This window comes from Gopherus flavomarginatus, chromosome 9 (assembly GCF_025201925.1).
Source record: "Gopherus flavomarginatus isolate rGopFla2 chromosome 9, rGopFla2.mat.asm, whole genome shotgun sequence".
In the NCBI taxonomy this organism is placed as follows: Eukaryota; Metazoa; Chordata; order Testudines; family Testudinidae; genus Gopherus; species Gopherus flavomarginatus.
In genome coordinates this window covers 69,518,006-69,541,440 of record NC_066625.1, presented here as the reverse complement: position 1 = coordinate 69,541,440, position 23,435 = coordinate 69,518,006, and the positions used below count along the sequence as shown (strand labels likewise).

Sequence of the window (23,435 nt, the reverse complement as noted above, 5' to 3'; positions counted from 1 at the left end):
TGACCTCTCCTTGGCAGGTTCATCTAGCGGTACTTGCCAGTACCCCTTGGTTAAGTCTATTGTAGAGATGAACTGGGCACGTCCCAACTTTTCCAATAGCTCATCGGTGCGGGGCATTGGATAGTTGTCCGGACGAGTTACCGCATTTAGCTTACGGTAGTCCACGCAAAAGCGTATTTCCCCATCTGGTTTGGGTACCAGAACCACTGGAGATGCCCATGCACTGGTAGATGGGCGGATTATACCCATCTGTAGCATGTTCTGGATCTCCCGTTCTATAGCAGCTTGGGCATGAGGAGACACTCGGTAGGGTGGGGTTCTGATTGGGTGAGCATTACCTGTATCAATGGAGTGGTATGCCCGTTCAGTCCGTCCTGGGGTGGCTGAGAACAATGGGGCGAAGCTAGTGCACAGCTCCTTGATTTGTTGCAGCTGCAGACGTTCCAGGGTGGTTGAGAGGTTCACCTCTTCCACGCCACCGTCTTTTTTCCCGTCGTAGTAGACACCGTCAGGCCACTCAGCATCCTCTCCCTGGACTGTAAACTGACAAACCTGTAAGTCTCTGGAATAGAAAGGCTTGAGAGAATTAACATGGTACACTTTAGGCTTTAGTGAGGAATTGGGAAATGCTATGAGGTAGTTTACAGCTCCCAGGCGCTCTTGGACCGTGAATGGCCCTTCCCATGATGCTTCCATCTTATGGGCCTGTTGCGCCTTCAAGACCATAACCTGGTCTCCTACCTTGAAGGACCGATCTCTGGCATGTCTGTCATACCAGGCCTTTTGCTCTTCTTGAGCATCCTTTAGGTTCTCTTTAGCAAGGGCTAAAGAGTGTCGGAGGGTGCTTTGTAGGTTGCTTACAAAGTCCAGAATGTTAGTTCCTGGAGAAGGCGTAAACCCCTCCCATTGCTGCTTCACCAACTGTAATGGCCCCTTAACCTCGTGACCATACACAAGTTCAAATGGTGAAAACCCTAAACTGGGATGTGGTACAGCCCTGTAGGCAAAACAGCAACTGCTGCAACACTAGGTCCAAAGTATTGGAGAATTCGTTGATGAATTTTCGTATCATGGCCCCCAAAGTTCCATTGAACCTTTCCACCAGGCCATTGGTTTGATGGTGGTACGGGGTGGCAACCAAGTGATTCACCCCATGAGTTTCCCACAGTTTTTCCATGGTCCCTGCCAGGAAATTAGACCCTGAATCTGTAAGGATGTCAGAGGGCCAACCTACCCTGGCAAAGATGTCTGTTAGGGCCAGGCACACAGTGTTAGCCCTGGTGTTGCCTAGAGCGACTGCTTCTGGCCATCGGGTAGCAAAGTCCACTAAAGTCAGTACGTACTGCTTTCCTCTGGGCGTCTTTTTTGGGAAAGGGCCCAGAATATCCACAGCTACTCGCTGAAATGGGACCTCAATTATGGGGAGTGGCTGGAGAGGGGCCTTGACCTGGTCTTGAGGCTTTCCCACTCTTTGGCATACCTCACAAGACCGGACATAATTGGCAACATCCTTGCCCATCCCCTCCCAGTGGAAGGACTTCCCCAACCGGTCCTTGGTTCTGTTCACCCCAGCATGGCCACTGGGATGATCATGGGCTAAGCTTAAGAGCTTCCCCCGGTACTTAGTTGGAACCACCAACTGTTTTTGCGGCTGCCATTCTTCCCGGTGTCCACCAGAAAGAATTTCCTTGTATAAAAGTCCTTGGTCTATAACAAACCGGGATCGATTAGAAGAGCTGAGAGGCGGTGGGGTGCTCCGTGCCGCCGCCCAAGCTTTCTGAAGGCTGTCATCCACTTCCTGCTCAGTCTGGAACTGTTCCCTTGAGGCTGGGGTCACCAGTTCTTCCTCAGACTGTGGACTTGGGCTTGGTCCCTCTGGAAGCGATGTAGGTGATGGGGTTGTTTCCGTTGCTGGTGAACCGCTCTCCGCTGGTGCACCTGAGGGTATTTCAGGCTCTGGCTGAGCCTTTTGGGTATGGCTGTCTTTTGCTTCTGCCAGTTTTGGCTCGCTGGCGCCCTCTGGCGTTGAGTTTGAAGATGTGGTTGCACTTGCTGGTGCTGGTTGCTGTTCCAGTTCCGGGCCTGGGACTGGAGATGCTGTGGCTGTTTCAGTGGTAGGCATGGAATCCGGGTCCACTACCTCTGTCTGGGTCTCCGGTAACACAGACGGGGCCTCTGTGGACGGTTCAGGAACAGGAATGGGTCTGGAAGCTTGCCTGGTTTGACTACGTGTAACCATTCCCACTCTCTTGGCCCGCCTCACCTGGTTGGCCAAGTCTTCCCCCAGTAGCATGGGGATAGGATAATTGTCATAGACTGCAAAAGTCCACATTCCTGACCAGCCTTTGTACTGGACAGGCAGTTGAGCTGTAGGCAAGTCTACAGCTTGTGACATGAAGGGGTAAATTGTAACTTTGGCCTTTGGGTTGATGAATTTGGGGTCAACGAAGGATTGGTGGATAGCTGACACTTGTGCCCCCGTGTCTCTCCACGCAGTAACCTTCTTTCCGCCCACTCTCAAATTTTCCCTTCGCTCCAAGGGTATTTGAGAGGCATCCGGGCCTGGGGATCTTTGAGGTGATGGTGGTGTAATGAATTGCACTCGCATGGTGTTCTTGGGACAGTTGGCCTTGATATGTCCCAGTTCATTACACTTAAAGCATCTTCCATCTGATGGGTCACTGGGCCGAGGTGAGTTACTGGAGACTGGTGAGGTTGAAGGGTAGGGTATCTGTGGCTTTACTTGGGTGGTATGTGGGGTCTTTGGCTGTCCTCGGTTGTAGGGTTTATGGTCTGTGTGCCCCCTGGGGTAATCGTTCCCCTTGACAGTAGCTTTCTTGCTTTCTGCCAGTTCCATCCATTTGGCTCCAATCTCCCCCGCCTCAGCGATATCTTTGGGATTTCCATCTTGTATGTACCGTGTGATGTCTTCAGGAACACCATCCAAGAACTGCTCCATTTGTATGAGGAGGTTCAGTTCTTCCAAGGTTTGAATGTTGTTTCCTGTTATCCAGGCCTCATAGTTTTTTGCAATGTAGTAGGCGTGTTTGGGAAATGACACCTCTGGTTTCCACTTTTGGGTTCTGAAGCGCCGACGGGCATGATCTGGGGTTATCCCCATTCTGTATCTGGCCTTGGTTTGAAAAAGTTTATAGTCATTCATTTGCTGCTTAGGCATTTCAGCTGCCACCTCTGCTAAAGGTCCACTGAGCTGTGACCTCAATTCTACCATGTACTGGTCTTCGGGAATGCTGTACCCAAGACAGGCTCTTTCAAAATTTTCCAAGAAGGCCTCGGTGTCATCACCTGCCTTGTAGGTGGGAAATTTCCTGTGCTGTGGAGCAATAATGGGCGCCGGGTTGTTAGGGTTGGCTGGCACATGCAGCCCAGCTTTTGCCAACTCCAGTTCATGTTTTCTCTGTTTTTCCTTCTCTTCATTCTCTTTTTGTTGTTTTTCCATTTCTTTTTGTTGTTTTTCCATTTCTTTTTGGTGCTTTTCCATTTCTCGGCGGTGGGCCACCTCTTCTTCTTCTAGTTTTCTTTTGTGTGCTGCCTCTTGGGCTGCCTGTTCTCTTTGGAAGGCTGCCAGTTTCATGCTTTCTTCCTTTTCTTTCATCTCCATCTGTCGCCTGTGTTCAGCTTCTTTGATTTGTTCTTCGGCCTCAATTTTTGCCTTAGAAGTCATGGTTCCTGTTTTCTTGTGTTGGGGTGCCCTCCGGTGTTTATCTTCTGAACTGCAGGTTCTCTGTTGCCTCCTGAAGTCTGCCTAGCAACAGTGCTTGTTTCCCTTTCTCTCTCTAGCTAATGTTCAATGAAAGTAAACCAGAAAAACCACTTTATTTGCATGCATATAAGTGCTGGTACTTGCCTCCTAATGGGAGGGCTATTGCATGACAAAAGACCCTCAACAGTCTCTTAATGGCTTCTCGCTTAACATGCAAGCCACAAACTGCCAGAGAGAGCAGAAAAAAAAATTCTCTCTGGTTCCCTTTTAAAACCAACTGTTTCTCTCTGCTAAAAAGCCCTTAGCAGAGAAAAGAAAAATATAATATTCCTACTGGCTTCTGGATTCTGTCTATATCCCACCTGCTGCCACTCATGTCATAACTTTATTCCCAGATCTGGACCTTAGCGTCCAAAATATGGGGGTTAGCATGAAAACCTCCAAGCTTAGCCACCAGCCTGGACCTAGTACCTGCTGCCACCACCCAAAAAATTAGAGTGTTTTGGGGCACTCTGGTCCCTCTGAAAAACCTTCCCTGGGGACCCCAAGACCCAAATCCCTTGAGTCTCACAACAAAGGGAAATAATCCTTTTTCCCTTCCCCCCTCCAGGTGCTCCTGGAGAGATACACAGACACAAGCTCTGTGAAACTACACAGAGAGACTCCCCCTCTCTGTTCCCAATCCTGAAAACAAAAAGTACTTTCCTATTCCCCCAGAGGGAATGTAAAATTAGGCTAGCAATCCAACACACAGATCTCCCCTTGATTTCTTCCTCCCACCAATTCCCTGGTGAGTACAGACTTAAATTTCCCTGAAGTAAAGAAAAACTCCAACAGGTCTTAAAGAAAGCTTTATATAAAAAGAAAGAAAAATACATCCAAATGTCTCTCTGTATTAAGATGATACAATACAGGGTCAATTGCTTAAAAGAATATTGAATAAACAGCCTTATTCAAAAAGAATACAAATCAAAGCACTCCAGCACTTATATTCATGCAAATACCAAAGAAAAGAAACCATAGAACTTACTATCTGATCTCTTTGTCCTTACACTTAGAAACAGAAGACTAGAAAGTAGAAAGTACTTCTCCAAAGCTCAGAGAAAGCAGGCAGACTCCCAAAAGACTTAGACACTCAATTCCCTCCACCCAAAGTTGAAAAAATCCGGTTTCCTGATTGGTCCTCTGGTCAGGTGCTTCAGGTGAAAGAGACATTAACCCTTAGCTATCTGTTTATGACACTGGCATTGCAAGATATTTACGTGCCAGATGCGCTAAAGATTCATATCTCCCTTCATGCTTCAACCACCATTCCAGAAGACATGCTTCCATGCTGCTGACGGGTTTTGCTTGATAGCAATCTAAAGCAATTCAGACTGATGCATGTTCATTTTCATTATCTAAGTCAGATGCCATCAGCAGAAGGCTGATTTTCTTCTTTGGTTTTTTGGGTTCTGTAGTTTCCATATCGGAGTGTTGCTCTTAAGAATTCTGAACGCATGCTCCACATCTCATCCCTCTCTGACTTTGGAAGGCACTTCAGATTCTTAAACCTGGGGTCAAGTGCCGTAGCTATCTTTAGAAATCTCACATTGGTAGCTTCTATGCGTTTTGTCAAATCTGCAGTGAAAGTGTTCTTAAAATGAACAACATGTGCTGGCTCATCGTCCGAGACTGCTATAACATGAAATACATGGCAGAATGCGAGTAAAACAGAACAGGAGACATACAGTTCTCCCCCAATGAGTTCAGTCACAAATTTAATTAACTTTTTTTTCTTTTAAATGAACAGCAGCAGCATGGAAACATGTACTCTAGAATGGTGGCTGAAGCATGAAGGGGCGTATGAATGTTTAGCATATCTGGAACGTAAATACCTTGCAATGCCAGCTACAAAAGTTCCATGCAAATGCCTGTTCTCACTTTCTGGTGACATTGCAAATAAGAAGAGGGCAGCATTATCTCCTGTAAATGTAAACAAACTTGTCTGTCTTAACAATTGGCTGAAGAAGAAGTAGGACTGAGTAGACTTGTAGACTCTGAAGTTTTACATTGTTTTGTTTTTGAGTGCAGTTATGTAACAAAAAAAAAATCTACGTTAGCAAGTTGCAATTTCACAGCAAAGAGATTGAACTACAGTACTTCTATGAGGTGAACTGAAAAATACTATTTCTTTTGTTTATCATTTTTACAGAGCAAATATTTGTAATCAAAATAACATACACTTTGATTTCAATTACAACACAGAATACAATATATATGAAAATGTAGAAAAACATCCAAAATAAGTAATAAATTTCAATTGGTATTCTATTATTTAACAGCGCAATTAAAAATGCAATTAATTTTTTTGAGTTAATCGCGTGCATTAACTGTGATTATTTGACAACACTAACGTATAGATTTTAAAAGCTACAATTCTACTACCAGAATCAGGTTCTCCAACAAATTTTTGCATGTCTGTTTTCTGTCACTAAGGACATCTTTTTGCTTCATCAGGACACGGTAGCGGCTGAAGAACTCTTGATACGTCCACCTGTACCAAGAAACAGAAAGAGTGTTAGCCATATGATGGAAACCTGTCTCCATGAAAATGCCTCTTTTGAAAACAATCTGAAAAACGGCAAACCTACCTTGAGGGGAAGCCAGCTGCGCTGATCCGGATAGTTTCCAGAACACCACAAGCTCTGAGCTGCTGAACTGCTCGCTTTTCATCAAACCTATATAAGAAAACAAAACATCTATCAAATGGCAGACTTTCTAAGTGAAGCTCTAGCCAAGTTTTGTATGAAAACCTACGTTCAGAAATGGTGACAACATTAGAAATGCAAACTAGTAGATTTCAGTCGAAGTTGTCATGAGTACAGATTCTTTAGGAGCACAAGCTTTGAATCAAATTCAAAATGGAAAATCATGAAATTGTGGGTATCGTTCTCAGACAGAATAAAGGAGAAATACAAAGCTGTCAGCTAATCATTTTCTCTCCATCCAGCACCAAACATCTGCTCTTATTATGTGTATCCCGATGCTTTCAGGACACACTATTCTACTGCTGAGTGATGTGGACTATGTTCTCAGAGACCATTTATGAACCAACATACGTGAATGGAAACTTGAAGTCATTGGGTTTAATACAACGCACGTAGTGTGGAGTTGTAGCATTAAGGGTTTCCATCAGCAGATGAAGAGAGTTCCGAAACTGTAAAAAAGGAAATCAGAATATGATGAAACTCAGTCTTGTTTCAAATGATCTCAAATGGGGACTTTTTTAATTAGATAAAAGAGGTTGTCTTGAAAAATCCAACATAAAGCCAAATTTCAATAGAGCAGTTTGGTTATGTGATGCCCCAGTCTACTATAAATTCTGGCGGTTCTTGCAAGCAATTCATATACACTGCAACACTCTTGTGGAATCAACGGCAATCATATTGCCATACAATACACAAATGCTTGAGTTGCCTCTGACAAATACAACCACGCAAGCTGATTTTCAGAGGTGCTGAACTCCCACTGTCTTCAAGTGAAGTTGGTGGGAGCTCAGAACCTTGAAAAAATCAGGGTAACTAGGGATCAGATTTTCTCAGGAGCTCAGCATCCAACATGCTAAGTTCTTTTGAAAACACGGTCACTTAGTTTGGGAGTTGAGTTCTTTCGAAAATCTGGCCCTAACACTGTACACGATCCAAATTGTAAGCTATAAGCAAACCTAATGGTTACTATCAGAGTTAGATGAGCAAGTCCTTTTTAAGAGCAGCCATTCTGTATCACTGTGTACAGTAAACTGCTGCTTTCTTATGTGGCTATGCAAGGCCGGGAGAGCAGGTCTTCATGAAAGTATCATATATGTACATGAGGTACTCCACACACAAAAAATGTAAAGCCGTATACATGCTCAGACATGGCCTACTTCTCTTACATGGATTGCATAGTTTTTGCTGAAGATTTCTATCAATATTCTAGCAATCTTGGTATCCCATCCTTAATCAAGGTCATACTGCCCATTTGTTGGTGATGCCTGATGGAAGCTAAAGATTCCACAATACTTAAAAAGAGAAAGAAAAAGGAAGTGGGATAAACCGAACCTATTGCTGAGAGCCATGATGGTGACCTTTCCATTTGAATTAATACTCCTGAGCAGCGATAACAAGAAACCGTTGCACAGTATGAGATCCGTAAGACACTAGAAGGGGAGGGGAAAAGATTATCCTAAAGGAAATAGTCATTGGTTCAACTCACCTGATGTCCCACAGTTTTCTTATGTTCCTTGCTTGCTTGGCCTGGTTTGGCCTTGGCAGGTTTTACAGCAGTGCGAGACAGCAGCGTGCGTCCTGAAGGGGTTGCTGAGGTGGGACTAAGGGCCTTCTCCTCATCCTGAAACAACTCCAAAAGCATCTTAAACTGGTGGAGAAGTAGGAAAAACAAGTTACCTCTCAGAATCAGGGAGTGAGTATTCTAGAAGGGAAGAAGTGCTGTCTAAGGGTCATGCAGGGGTCTGAGGAGGAGGATGCTGGGTTCTTTTTCTTAGCTCTGAGTTGCCGTGTGACCGTGACCCCGTGAACAAACCATTTAATTTAGAAATGGCTATAATTGTACTAGTCTGCCTCAGACAGGTTTTAGGTTTAATTGATTATTTATAGCGCCGCTTAAGATCCTCAGATGGAAATAGCAGAGTACTGATGCTGAAGTACAAAGAATGAGTGGTATTATCTTCTATAAGTATATAAGATGGTTAGAATCCTAAGTCATTTTCTGTAAGCAGTTTTCTTTTCTTTTGGTGTGGTGGGGGGGGAAGATGGACAGAGTAAGACAGAGCACAGGTTGTTTATGCATGTGTGAGGTGTGCAAGCACATGCTGATTTAATGATAAAATTGTTTGTATTTGTGGGTGTCTTAGTGTCAAATTCTGGCTTGACTTGAGTCTTGTGCACAGAGCCAGCAATAGCTTCACAGCTCAGCCAGTTGGTGACATTATCACAGGTTGGCAATGTCTTTAAGGGTAATTGGGCTCAGGCATACCTCTGTCACATTAGCCATCCTATCCCCTTGCTTCCCCCAGCTGGTCCTGATTAGGTGGATGATTTCATTAAAAGGGCTGAGAACTCAGTTTGAGTGTGGAACCACAGACAGCGGGCACGCTTCTGTGGAAGGCCCTGAGTGATGGCCTACAGGAGACTGAGGGGACTCTAGCGAAGCAGCCTGGAAGTGAGGGCTCTATCCCAGAGACAGAAAAGTAACCCAGAAGGAACTGAGCCCAGGAGAGGCTGAAGAAGAACCCAAGTGGGGAGAAAGCAAGTTTTGCTTGAACTTGTTATCTCAAAGGGGGATTGGACTCAGAGTAACCAGATGAAGTGGCTGAATCATAAGAATCTCAGTGACCGACAAAACCTGGGTGAGGGAAACTGAGGAGGGCAATGCCAGCAGTGCCACACTTGGCCAGCAGGCCTGCCCTGTGACACACTGCTACAGATATTCCCTCAGTGTGGACATGCTACTGTATAGGACAGCTTGGATGCTAGAAGAAAACATCAGGAAAGCCTCCCCTGACATCCCAGTGGTGCGTCAGGCTCCTCTCTAGCTGAGAAAGGAGACTGAATGGCCCAAAAGGCTGCACAGAATACTCCAGTCTGACAGCTTTCAAATACAACCATCAGCTAGAAAGAGGATGGATTTAGCCGGCTGAAGATCCACTCTATCTGGCAATCAGCAAGAATGGCGAAAGAACCTGCACAGCCTTCCCAAGCAACCCCTGGGACCCAACTCTGGTCCCCTTCCCTCCCTCACAGCAACTGTAAATGATAATGACCACAAAATGTAACTTTGCTATAATAGGAACCTGAAACAATAGTAACTATACAGGCAACTACAGATAATGCTTCCAGGACATTGCCAGAATAAGGAAACCTGAGCCCTTCTACCTATGAATGAATAATCTTTAAACTAACATGTGTTCTCTTATTCTCAAGAAATAGGAACATTACATTTTCAGTAACATACAGCAATTAGCTAAGTATGGCCGACAAGGAACGATCACTAGTTGCCTTATCAAATTTGATGAGTGTGCACCATGATCAATGAAACAGTCCGTGAAACTGTACCAGAGTGATGTAGTCTGTTAGCCCAGCACTCATGTCATTTCTATAGCATCATGTGTTTTAAAAAAGATGTAGCTGCCCAGGGCAATATAAAGTTACAATATGGGGGCCAGAAGAAATCTGAAATTCTTGAACTAATAATAAAGATGAGTATCAACTGCCTAGATCTTTAAAAGACTTATCCAAGCCATTTCATACAAACTGTGTGGGTCTATATCAGTCAAGCAAGGAAGCCCATTGTGAGCTGAACCTTAATAAGTTTCATTCAGATGAGTCTGCTACTGGTATGAACACAAAAGAGTATGTCCTTCTTTGGCTTTTCATTGCTGATAGGCCAGTGTTTCTAAGGAATCAAATATATGAGGCTCATTATCCCTCTCAGGTGAAGATCTGAGTGTAAAAATGTTCAACTTAATTTAAAAGTCACCATTTTCAAAAGGCATCTTCTGCTATTGTGTGTGGAAACAGGGGGCAACACATGGCAATTCTTTACCATTGGAACTGAAGGATCAAAGTAAAGATAGTACATATGAATAGGGCACTACTGAGGGAGTCTTCATTGTCTTTTCCTGGCTCAGCACCTCTCTTGGTTTCACAGAGCACTGGCAGTGCTCAAAGAGAAGAAAAAACAGGGAGCAAAGGGCAGACAAGTCATGTGGTAGGAAACACGCAAGCATTTTTCTTTTCACATGAATTTTTCGGATGATCTCACAGACATGCTGCTAACACATGCCAGCAGCGAGCATGAAAACTGAGAACTCTCACATATTACTTGTGTGACGCATGCACTGGAATAAAACATGCTCGAATAAGTGCCATGGACCAATTTCTAGAGCAGGCTAACATTTCAAGTTGTGCATTACATAGCCCTTCTAGGAAAGCATGCTTGCCATGCACTTCGAGTAGACCAAACTTTCTCCACAAAATCATAAATCCTTAGAAGATGTAATGATGCAGAGGTAAGCAAGTATTAGAATTATAAGTGATGCACTAGATTTTAGGTTTACCTTCTGTTGAATATGTACGGCAAACCCAGAAAACAGCAGCAGCAGCAGCAACAACAAAAGTAGATTAAAATCAGGAATTAAACCAGAAAATTGAAAGCTACTGTGAAGAGTTACTAATAATTAAGGTTGCCTGAAAAACTTCCAAAGAAACATCTTTTCCACTGGATAATGGGGTTTTCACCAAAATCTAAAGTTTCTATGGGAAAAAATTGATTTTGGTGGAATTTCCATTGCGAAAAATCAAAACACTTCATTTCAGGTGGGACTGGATCAAGCTGACATTAATCTCTGCATCTGCCTGAGCTGGCACCATGTTTTATGGGAGTTATAGCTCCCGATCCCTCATGCACCCATTCTTCCCTGTGGGCCATGCTCCCCAGCCAGACTAGATCCCCCATGATGCCCGACAGTCTCTTCCTGCGGCTGAGGCACCGTGGCTGGACAGCAGTGCCCAGAGGGGAGAACAGGAGCATGACAGATCCACAACCACAACTCCCAGGAGGCACCACAGCAGCTCACATGGTCACAGAGATTAACATCGACCTGAAATGAAACACTGCTGAACAGAAAATGTTTGCAACTTCTCATTCCATAAAAAGTTTAGATATTTCAACTTTGTATGTCAATTCAGAATGTAAACAAATGACACAATACTGGAATTTCCCATGGAATGGCTATCAGCTGCATTCATGATTGTATGGGTATTATTCCAACCTGTCTGGAGCCCTACAGCTAGCAAATTCCCAATAGCTGTCATCAGGAAGTATATTTTGTACTTGCATTTTCATTTCAGAAGAGAAATAGCTAGCATTCCTACCATTAAGAGAAAGTAACCATTCTCCAACAGTGAGCATGTCACCCATTATTCCTTGGTGTAATATTTTAAAGTTTTTAAATGGGATAGTCCCATGGAGTTTAAAAATAAAAAACACCTTCAGCGATCAGCAAGATCTCCAGCCAATGTAGATTTTCCTGCTTTACTGGGTTCTCACTTTGATTTGGCTTTTGGAACAGGTACATAGGGGCAACCTGACTTTCTTGTATAGTTGTTTTATGTTTAATTGGTCTGAACAGATAAGAAAATTCTGTTTTCACAAAACATTTAAAAATCAACAGGTGTGCAGTTTAGAGGGAACAGTTAAGCCTTCCTACACTATTCTGATCCATCAAGATCCCTTGATATCTTCCAAAAAGCCTGAGCAAATTTATAGTGAAAATACTGAAAATTCATGTAAGGCTAAAAGTAAAAAAATATTCCAATTAGCAAATCAGCAAACATACCAAGCCAATTTCTAATTTGTGGTTTTCAAAACAAATGTTCCAATCCCATTCCATTAAAATCTATGGCTAAATACAGACAGACTTCAATGGGAGTGAGATCATGCCCCATAGCTTTCTAAATACGTACAAATAACTAAATAAATAGAAACTATAGCCAAGTGGAGAGGGCCACTCAGGGCTGGAGGAGGAGGAGGGAGGAACAACTTTAGTTTCTAAAGCTTATATAAAAAAAGCTGACCTTTAACTTGACATCCCATGGCAGGAAAAAAAAAATCAATCCTCAACACTAACCTTACTTGATTTTAGGACCTTGATTTGTTCTTCATAAACTGTGTCTTTGTTCTTTTCCAGAAAGCCTTCACACTGATATTCCACCTAAACACACAAAAATGTCATTTTTTTCCTACAAAAAACTAATTAGGAGTTCATTTTTGCAGGATTCACCAGCTGTAACCTGTGAAATTAAAAAGCTTCCTATTCATGTTGTTTAAAATATCTGTCACTGAATACATGCTTGCAAGAAAGGTTACTTTCTAATAAAAACCGGAACTTTAAACCACAACATATGCATAACTGCTGTAATTGCATTAAACCAAAGTGCACATGTGCAGAGATGCCTTTGCTGAGACAGTGTGATTGAGAATCTGGGCTGAGCCACTTCATCTGCTTGTGCTTCAGTTAACATAGCTGTAAAATTAGAAAAAAGCCAGACCTCACTTAGAAATAGATATCCCATCTCATGAGATAGGTAAAACCGGTCACACTGCTGAAGCCAGCTGCACAAAGGTCTTCATCTGCATTCAAATAGTCTTCAGTAGTAATTGTAGGTATGTATTCTTCAAAAGACAATAGACTCTATAAATGATAATGATCCCCACTTCTTAGTTCATTCCTCTACTGCAGGAAGATTGATTCTCTTGGACTTAAAGAAAGGCCACGGGCCTCACACTAAAACTAATCAGAGATGACCTACCTGACCTAAGAATGGGTGGGAAAAAAACCAATTGCCCCAAATCCAGAGAATAGTATTTTAAAAATACAGAGATGGTAAGAGATATTTATTTGTCTCTCTCTCTCAAACTAACCCCAGGAAGACAAGGGTTGCATCAGCAGCAGTCTAGATGTTCCCTGAACAAGAATGACCTCTTTAGTAACTTTGCTATCAAGAGGCTGGGATCAAGAGTTGGAGATGAATGCCCTCTTTCAAAAAGGAACTTCACTGGCTTTGTGTCTCCAGGGTACATGTCTCTAGATGGAGCATCTGCCCACAGTCATCTTCTCTTCACTGAGAACGTCACCTACCCATTTAGTAACACACCAGCATCGAAACTATTCCCACAGCTGTAGCAAAAAATAAATCCCCAAATTCTTCTACACAAAAATAATGCTCTTCATGCTCATTAGCCACTAAGGAACAAACTCTGATCAAGTCACTACAATATTTATTAAGGTGAACTTCACCTCTGTGCATGGGGCCCACACAAAAACCATCCACCATTTAAGCCCTTTTTTTAATTTCACCCAACTTTGTAACATTAAAAAGAGTCTTCCCAGCTGAAAAATACCACTAGAGGGAGGCAAAGAGCTCTATGTATTCCTTCAGGAAACAACCAAGTTTACAAACCTTGCCAGCTAAGGCCCATATTATGGGCTTTTTCCCCCTCACTGTTCCAAAATGTTTGCATATGTTAACTTGTGCATATATGAAAGGCGAAATGGCTTAACATTGGTAATTCCTCAGTCTTACATGTGCTTATGACTTCCACAACCTGGGACTTCCCCAATCTGAACTATATTATTCAGTATAGAGCTCAAAGCATATTTTCAGCAGCCAGGCTCAATGTATTTTACAGTATGTAAAGAGTTTAATGCATTATCTTTTTGCTCTTTCACCATTTCCAGCAGAGAAATGGCTCATGCATCAAGCATAAGCATTCTCTTAACTATTTGCTATTATTAAGGACATGGTGGAGAAGAGGCAAAGCAGTGTCTCACCTTTTCTAGGCATAAACTCAAGTATATGAGAGGAAACAAAGTGAGGTCAAGTAAAGACCACAAATCCTGCTGATTCAGACATGATGCTGTTTTCTTCAGCACATGCTGAGCTACCAATATAGCCACATCGCTCCTATAAGTATTATAAATGAAAATTTCTTTGGCTTGTATGAGAACAAAATCCTCATCCAGCCTTCTTCAATATAGCATCTTTTTAACCCAGAATTTAACTCCTTCACATGCAGACTCAAATTTTTGTTCAAAAACAAAACAAAACAAAAAACGTTTTTAAAGGTTTCTAGGCTGCTCAGCAAATTTAAGCATGTTGTAAGAACCGGTCTAGCAAAATACATTTCAATGACCTACTTTGTCTTCCAGGTCATTAAAGACAGCTGCTCTCACTCACCAGGTGAAAAGAAAGAAAAGCACATGTTGCTCCAGTGTTTTTGACTCTTTGTCAGCAGATTGAGTTTGTGTTATGGTTACTGTTCAACTGAGCAGATATTGACATAAACATGCAGTAAAAATACACATAATAGGAGAACTGATGTTGTAAGATTCTGTTGCGGTATGTAAACAAATTAAGGTGTAATCTTTCAAAGGTAGGATGGTCTGTGGTTAAAGCATGGAACTAGGAATTGGGAGATCTTTTTCATCTTCCCACCTCTGCCACACACTTGCTCTGTGACCCTGGGCAAGTCACATCTCCTTTCTGCTTTAGTTTCCCATCTGAAAGATGGGGAGAATATCATCTACACCGCAGAAGGGTGTTCTGAGGCTGCAAGCATGCTGACATCCATGGCTGTATGTACACAGTTTTCAGAGACATGCTGCATTCAGAACCAGAAGTTACTGCTAGTAACTGTGGCTTATATTGAACACCCTAAATAATTCTAACTTTGACACAGAAATGATATATATCTGTACACAGAGTTATGTGCAAATATTGCAGAGGAAAAAAATATCCTTACCTTGTCAGCGAAGTGTTGTATGATAAAAGCTTTGTTTGACATACGTGGTTTTTCGAAGAGTGCACATTTCTTCAAATGTGTATTATACAATTTCTGGGCCCAAGAGTCATCTGATCCTTTAGGCATCTGCATAAGAGAATATAAAACATCATTTATACCATCCTGCGGACCTTTTAGAAGTGAATAATACCAGAAAGATGGTTCTGTGATAATGGGAGACAACATTTTGCATTCTACTTCAAACTTAAGCCCTTTGCTAAACTGAAGATGAAACGCCAGTAACTAATTATGGGTCTGACTCTACAGCTGTCACTGAGCGTGCTGTTTATTACTGCAGGTAGCACCACTGGGACTGCTCTCAGCAATGTTTCTGGGAGCAGGCTCTAACCAAGTTACAGACACTCTGAATAGAATAGGGGGGAAGGAAAAAAAAGAGAAGGTCAAGATAAATACATTTTATTAACAATGTTTCAGTGCAGTATATCTGGAAGCAAAAAGTCATGTATTATACCCAAGACAGGTCTTATTAACGACAGGCTTACTAGGTCAGAGCATATCCATTATTATTAGTTGTTTGTAATGACTCAGCAAGGAGAAGCCTCAAGTCACTATACACACATGTAATAAAAACAGTTCCTAATCTTAGTATATGATAAAAGACAACAGGTAGAGAAAAAAAGAATGATGGGGGGGGTGAATTGGGGAAGGAGCAGGGAAAGATAACACTGAAACAATTATACTGGGTATAATAAGAAGCAGCCACAGTATACCAACTGCCTAACCACTGTCCAGTGTTTTGTAGGCATCATGGCAGAACTGAGTCTTAAGGAGGGATTTGTAGGAGGCCAGTATAGTGGTTTTGCAGATTTTTACAGGAAGTTCTTTCCACACACAGAGAGGGCATAGGAGAAAGCATGACGGTGATTAAAGAGAAATGGACCGCTGGGTGATGATGGCCAGGGCCGGTGCAACTGTTTAGGCAAACTAGATGGCTGCCCAGGGCACCTAGTGGTTGGAGGCCCTAAAAGCCTACTCAGGTGAGGAGGTGGAGTGGAGATGAGCTGGGGTGGGGGGCGAGGAGGGCCGCCCACAGGGGAACCGCTCTCCACCCCAGATCACCTCCACTCTGCCTCCTCCGATGAGCACACAGCCCCCGCTCTAAGTCTCCTTTAACTAGTGCCGCAAGCCTGGGAGGGGAGGAGAATTAGAGCGATGCCGGCGTGCTCAGCGGAGGAGGTGGAGCCAGGCTGGGGCGGGGTGAGGCGCCACGCGGGGGGGGGGGGGGGGAGTCTCCCCAGGCAGGGTTAGCTTCCATGGGGGGAGAAGGAGAGGAGGAGTCTCCCCAGGTGGGGTTAGCTGCTGTGGAGGCAGGCTTCCTGAGCGGGGTTAGCTGCCGTGGGAGGCGGGCGGGCAGGGCTCCCCAGGCAGGGTTAGCTGCCACAGAGGGGGGGTAGCTGCTGCGGGGGGGTGTCCCCGTGTGGGGGTGGGTGGCGGGCTCCCCAGGTTGGGGGCTGAGTTAGCTGCCACGGGGGTTAGCTGGGTGTGGGGATGGTGCAAGGTGGAAGTTTCGCTTAGGGCGCGAAACTTCCTTGCACCGGCCCTGATGATGGCTGGCACCATTGGTTCCATAACGAAGGGGGGGGAGGGGAAATAAGTCTTGGAGGACCTCAAAGGATTTAAGTAGTTTGTGTTTGATGCAGCAGAAAAGGGGGAGCCAATGGAGGAATTCAGAAAGAGGGCTGATGCAGTCAGAGCACTGAGCCAGAGAGATAAGGATTTGAAAGAATTTCAGGTGGAGGGGTGAGGAGGAGAAAGTTGCACTTGTCAAACCTAGAAAGGAGAAGGTCACAATAGTCAAGATACGAGATGATTAGAGCCTGGACAGGAGGCTATAGATATGTGGATTTAGAGGAAAGGTCGGAACATGCTGGTCTTTTGTTCTTCAGTAGTTGCCAAATCTCTTCTTAGCCACTCCAAATAACTTTAATCAGAGCATCAAAACAATCATTAAGTGTAGGTGACTTTATTCCCATAAGCACTGCATAACAATAACAGAAACAGGAGACCAGTGTATCTTGCAGTAAAGAAGTCAAGTCATTTGAACACGTACCTTACATTCCTCATCTAGCAGATCCAAGATGCCCAGTTTGGCCTCTATGAGATTAATACAAGGCTGATTGTCATAGAAATCAATCAAGGTCCATGGAATTTGTTCCTTCATATATTCCTCCTGTTCCAGCTTAAATACATGCTATGTGGGGGGAAAAAAATCTTTAAGAGCAAAGCCTGGCTTTTTTCCTAACTCACTCCTAAAAAGAATCTATTATAGGGCTATCTGTGAACTTGTGAGCATATGCAACTGTGTGTGTGAGAGAGAGAGAGATAGAAACACATCTATTTGCTTCTTCCACACTATGCCACATGTCTTTGAAAACAAATAAGATACTCAAATACAAGGATATCAATTATGACAGGTAAACTGGGGCCCCACAAAATATTCATAATGAAAGCTGAAATTCTTGAAATTTGAGATTTTCAAATTGTCAAGGTTTTATGAAATTTGCCATTTCACACACACACACAAAAACCTAATAATTTTTTGCACGTTTTCCACTGAGAGACTATTCTGAGATTCATTTGCTCTCAAATGGTGTTATGTTCAAACTTCAAATTTTAACAGATTTTTTGCAGAAAGATTTTTCACGTCTTTCAGTGAAAGAAACCCATTTTGCAAAACGTTGTGAAAAAGTTAAATTTTGCTGTAGCAAATTCACAATTTTATTTTAGTGATTATTTCATAGAAGATGTAATTAAAAAATGACACTGCCATAACAGAATGTTCACAGAAAGCAAAGTGAAAGTTTTAGAACAAAAATCCCAACAGTGAAATATTAAACATGCAAACTTTGGTTATTCTACAGTCATTTTTTAAAAATAAACAAATCCTTTGGAGATTCTTTGTTTGTTTTACTCAGTTTAAACTATATTTCTATCCCAGCTAAATTGTAAACACACATAATTAGAGCTGGGTGATATTTTTTTTAGTAAACAGAAATTTTGCCAAAAATGCATTTTGGGGGCTTCAAAACTATTTGCAAATTTAGGTCAAATTTGACAAATAGTTTCATTTGGGAGAAAAATGAAAAAAACTTCAGAACACTTCATTTTGAGCATTTTGACTTTTTTTTAAACTTTTCATTACAAAACGGCATTACATTTTCACATTTAGCTAAAAGAAAAAACACCAAAAATTGCAAATCAAAACAAAAAAAATGATTTTTTTTGTTTTGAAATTGTCTAAAAATGTTTCAGTTGATTATAAACAATTTTTTTTAGTTTGTTGATTTAACAAAAAATTTGTTTTGGTTTAAAATCAAACCTCTCCCACCGCACCCTGAATTTTTTGGTTTGGCCCCCAAATTGAAAAATTCATTATTTGCTCAGCTCTTTATATAATTGCTCTGACTCACAAAAAAAACAAATTCTGGATATATTCTAATAAATATCAACATTTGTGACACTATTTAGGAGACATAATTTTAGTGTTGATAAAGCCACACAACACCCTTAAAGTTATCCTTGACTGCCCTCTTAATTCAATGTAGAAGTCTATCAGTGCACTGTAGATCTCCAGCACACACCAGCAAGAAAGCAGAAAACTATCCTGACAAAGTACTTTATCCTTTTTATTTCATTAGCTTAAGCCTTACACAATGTCCTTAAATATAGACACTCTTAGAAGCAGATCATGGGAGTATGCTACATTTTAGGTACTTAACACCAACATTACATGGTAAGATAATTCCTCACTGGAAATTGAATGATATATAGGGTGACCAGACGTCTCGTTTTTAATGGGACAGTTCCGTATTTAAGTCCTCCTGCAGGTGTCTTGACTTTTTCTTAAAAATGGGCAGATTGTCCTGTATTTTCTGTCCCCCCGCTATCAGTACTGGTGTGTCCTACTGCCGGCTGGATCCCTGCTCACCAGCCATTCACCCACCAGTGGTGAGTGGGGGGGTGGGGGTGTTCAGTGGCCAATGATGGGGTTCGGTGTGCAAGGCTGGTGGCAGGGAGAAGATGCAGCACGTGGGGCTGGCCACTCTCCCTGCTGGTCTGTCAGTGTAGCCTCCCGCTGCATGCTGGCTCTTTATTTTAATGTCATTAGATTTCCTGATTCCATAAAGTTCTGTTTTCTTACACAACTGCACAGCAGTTGTCAATACCACTTTCCACAACTTCCCTACAGCCCCTGGGGCAGATGACATACTAGGAAAGTGAGTGAATAACCAAACTGTGATGTACTGTAGTATCCCCAGCTGACTATAGTGTCTAGAGGACCATAATCAGCCAGCCAATTTTGAACAACCCCCAGGATCCGTGATGGCCTCAGATTGGATGCAGCAAAAACTCTGGCCCTCTGGGTGCAGGGAACAAAAACTGGTTTGATAACCTCTTGGAGCTCATTATGGGGCACAGCAGTAGCCACAGAAAAAACCATCCATTCTCTCAGCCATAATGTGGGGGCAGGGTTTGCAGCTGCCATGTAAGGAAGGAAACAGAATAAGGTGAAAGTAGTCTGTGTCACAAGAATGATTCTTTGGGATCCCCCTCAGTGCAGAATCTTTGCTATAAGGATGAGAAACCTTTGAAATACCTTAAAAGCAGGGCATAGAGGAAAACCTTGGGAAGTTGTGACCTCTGTAGCAACAGCATCAGCAACACTACAATAATATTGTGGACATTTTGCAGTGAGAATATTCAACTTCATTTCTGACAGATAGTTTACTTCCAAGTGCTCAGTAATTTGTATGGCTGGGACATGTACTCATGGTGTAGGATCCAGCTTCTCAGAACACAAGCACTGTTGAGGTACATTTGCATATATGTTTTAAAGCTATTCTAACACTCTAATGGAATCCAGCAATGCTGCTGACACTTATGACCTGGCATAAATCACTCGGTTCATCTTTATGCAGATAAAATACATAATTACAAACTATAACTCTGGCTAAGGATAGCAGGGTGTAATCTGTTAAAACTGAGAACTCTCTGAAGAAGGAAGAATAAAGACATGCCTCTCACTCTGCTGACTCTAATCAATGTTAGGAAGTGGCTGTACTCTTAAAAATCATGCCAATGTACACCATAAACCAAGAAAATTACAGTGGCAGATTTCCAGAAGTGAATGTCTTCTTGATGCAACCACTGAAGAGGTTCGCATTGGAAGATATGCAGATATGACTGGCTCCAAACTTATCTGCATAGTATTCTTATTGACAAGCAGTCTCAGCATCTTAATTGCAAAGCAAGGCTTCTGTTGCCTTAAAAATATTACTATGATAAGAATTCAAAATATGCCCAGAGTAGCTGTTATTTATTCAGTGTTTCCCAACCGGTATGCCATCAGGCCCGAACAGGTGTGCTGCAGAATTTTTTGAAAAACTACATGTGAGAACAAAAAAACCCTTCCCTTGTATTTTAATTAGTGTCGGAGCTGGATTGCATTCTGTACTTTTGTTCTCTGGGATGAGGCCCATTTCAAATATTATGCATGCATCACATTCCATTCCCTAAAGCGAGATTAAGATAGCAAAATTTGAATCCTGTAGAGTGGAGGAGGGGGAAAAGAAGGAGGGAAGCCATCTTCTGGTTGGCTGTCTGTCTCATTGCCCCATCTCCTCCAGGGGCAGAGCAACCAATCAGAGTGCAATCTCCCTCTTCTTCCCCTCCCTTCCGGAGAGCAATAGGTTGGCTCCTCTACCACTCTTCCTTCCTCCTGAAGCTGCCAGCTCGGGCTGGGTCGGGGAAGAGCCCCTGAAGCTTCCCCCTCCAGCCTGGAACATGAGCGAGAACCCCACTGCAGCCCCCCAGGGTTGGGAGAGGGACGAACCTAGAAGCAGAGGTGAGGTGAGGGGATTGAACTAGGGGAGGGTTGGTGCTCGGTGTGAGGTGGGGAAGCTGGGGATGCTGAAATGGTGGGATGGGGTGGGGCGGGCAGGGCAGAATAGGTGTGAGGTGGGGTGGGGCAGCTGGGGAGGCAGAACTGGTAGGGTCTGGGTGGTGATGGGGCAGAACTGGGCTCTTGTCGGCGTAAAACGTGTGAGTCGACTGAAAATACTTGTAACCATCTGCACAATTCAGTTAACAATGTCAGACTCTAACATCATTAACTGCATTGTACAGAAGGTGAATAATAAAGGGTGGTAAACAGCTTAAACCGAGGCAATAAGAGAATGAGTTCATTTGTAGACAATACGTTGGTGTGCCTCAAAATAATTAAAGATATCAAGGTGTGCCATGGCAGAGAATAGGTTGGGAATCACCGCTCGATTCTCCTCCCATTCCACTCTAAGCCCCACATCTAAGACAGCCGGTGGTTATTTTGAAGGAATTCATCTCAGACACTGGGGATCTAATTATCAGAACAGACATTGGAGAAGGGAAGTGGAGCCAATAATTACCATATTGAACTGTTGCTGCAGTTTTTCATTGGCATAGTTTATACAAAACTGTTCAAAGCTGTTTATCTCAAATGTCTCGAACCTGCAAAACCAAGACATTCAAAGTTACTACCACAATGTAAAGATGTAATAAATGATTCTGTAATCTTAAATCATCTCTCTAATCATATTTACACAGAACAATCAGTGGCATTCAGGGGGTTATACTGAGTATAAATATGACACAACAGAGTGACAGGACAAATGGGGCAATGACATCTCAGTGTCAGGAGCAATTCTGAGACACTTTCTCCTTGCTAAAAGAGTGTCAATGTGGTGATGCTCATGGTTTCTGGAGAGCATGTTAGCCATCGTTGCTTCCATAGTGCCCAATCTACAGAGCAATCTTGGAAGAAAATGTACGTTCAACTCTCTGGGACAGAGGGAAAAGTGCTACGGCAGCTGATGCAGAAAAATAAAAATAAAAATAAAAATAAACAACAAGGAAAAAAACCCAAGAAAAAAAAAGATGGAAAGAAAGCCCAGAAAGGAGATAAGCAACACTGCAAACTCAGAGGCATGCAAAGGGGAAGGACCAGATGCCATTTATTAAACCATCAGCAGAAAAGTAGAAGATAGCTGAAGCAGAATGGAATATGGCAGTTTAACCTTAACTACATATTGTTGGTTTTAAAAACAAACTAACCCAAATATTTGGACTAAACTGATCAGTATGAATGTCTAAGAACAAGCATATCTGTATATGGTAATTTTCCCCCATTGTGATACATTAATGAGCTACCAATGGCAAACTTGCTAAAGTCCAAGATCCAGCTAAGAATGCCTAATCTGAAAGCCAGGACACAGGTCCTAGGTGGTGTGTCAAAACCATCACTAATAACTCATTACTGCCTTTAATCAGAGTAACTAGTCACCAGTTTTTTCATGGTTTTCACCACGCACCAATACATGTGCTAAAGAATTTTTCAGCAACTCAGAGGCTATCATCTTGCAGTAAGATACTTCTGCCCCACACACCTGATCTCTCTGACACAGAATACTCACCCATAAATGTCCAATACACCAATGAAAGAATGCTGCTTTATAGTAGAATGCAGAGCTTTGTTCACATGATCAACAATCCAGTTAAAGAGTTTAGCGTAGATATGTTTGGCAAGAGCATCCCTGGCATTGATGGCCTGCAGTTTGGAAATTGGTTTGATGTAGGTCTCAGAGGCAGTAGCAAGCTTCCTATGGCAAAGCCAGTGGGACATCTCTTGGTACTCCACCCCCATGAGGTCACAGAAGATGGTGAGGGGTTCATGTTTTTGCTAAAATAAAAATATTTTCCTTAGGTAACATTACCAATATCGCATGTTTAATGTCAGTGGATTTTTCTGTTATGAAGTTATCAAATATTGAGCTGCAACAATTATGTTTTCACGCCTCTTTCTTTCTCTATATCTATTTACCGACTTGTGTCTGGCACTCAGATACTTTAGTAAATTAGCATAATCATGGAAATAGCAACATAATTTCCTTTAAGTGTGTGTTTGTGGGTTGATCCCCATGTATTCACAACCCAAACAAAGAAATGAGCTATGAAAGTTTTCATGTGGTGACTAAGTTTTGGAGTCATTATCTACTGAGCTAAAACAATCAAACTCTGATTTGACTTAGAAACCACAGACTCTTTACAGCACATATGTATTTATGCCTATTTGACAGTATTTGCATTTAATATCAGAAAGTGCATGCTTCAGTTGCATAAACGGGATGAAATCAAAAAGAGGAGCAGTGTGTGGTGGGTGTATTTAGGAGGAAGAAGTATAAAATACAGGAGCGCTAATCTGGGAAACATTCTCATACACTCATATATAACCACGCTAGTGAGAGATCAATGAAGTTCTATCAATCAAAGT

General features: G+C 42.5%; 1 protein-coding gene across 8 annotated transcripts in view; it reads right to left on the bottom strand.

The window, feature by feature from the left end:
* MYO5A (myosin VA) overlaps positions 1 to 23,435 on the bottom strand; it is a 205,687-nt gene that overhangs the window by 55,703 nt on the left and 126,549 nt on the right. For all 8 annotated transcript variants that reach the window (XM_050966865.1, XM_050966867.1, XM_050966868.1 and 5 more), the window contains exons 10-18: positions 22,579 to 22,844; positions 21,535 to 21,616; positions 17,181 to 17,321; positions 15,071 to 15,196; positions 12,396 to 12,479; positions 7,961 to 8,122; positions 6,826 to 6,923; positions 6,358 to 6,444; positions 6,152 to 6,260 (exon numbers count right to left, since the gene is read on the bottom strand). In XM_050966865.1, the coding sequence (XP_050822822.1) occupies positions 6,152 to 6,260; positions 6,358 to 6,444; positions 6,826 to 6,923; positions 7,961 to 8,122; positions 12,396 to 12,479; positions 15,071 to 15,196; positions 17,181 to 17,321; positions 21,535 to 21,616; positions 22,579 to 22,844 (1,155 nt within the window). The remainder of the gene's footprint in view (positions 1 to 6,151; positions 6,261 to 6,357; positions 6,445 to 6,825; positions 6,924 to 7,960; positions 8,123 to 12,395; positions 12,480 to 15,070; positions 15,197 to 17,180; positions 17,322 to 21,534; positions 21,617 to 22,578; positions 22,845 to 23,435) is intronic.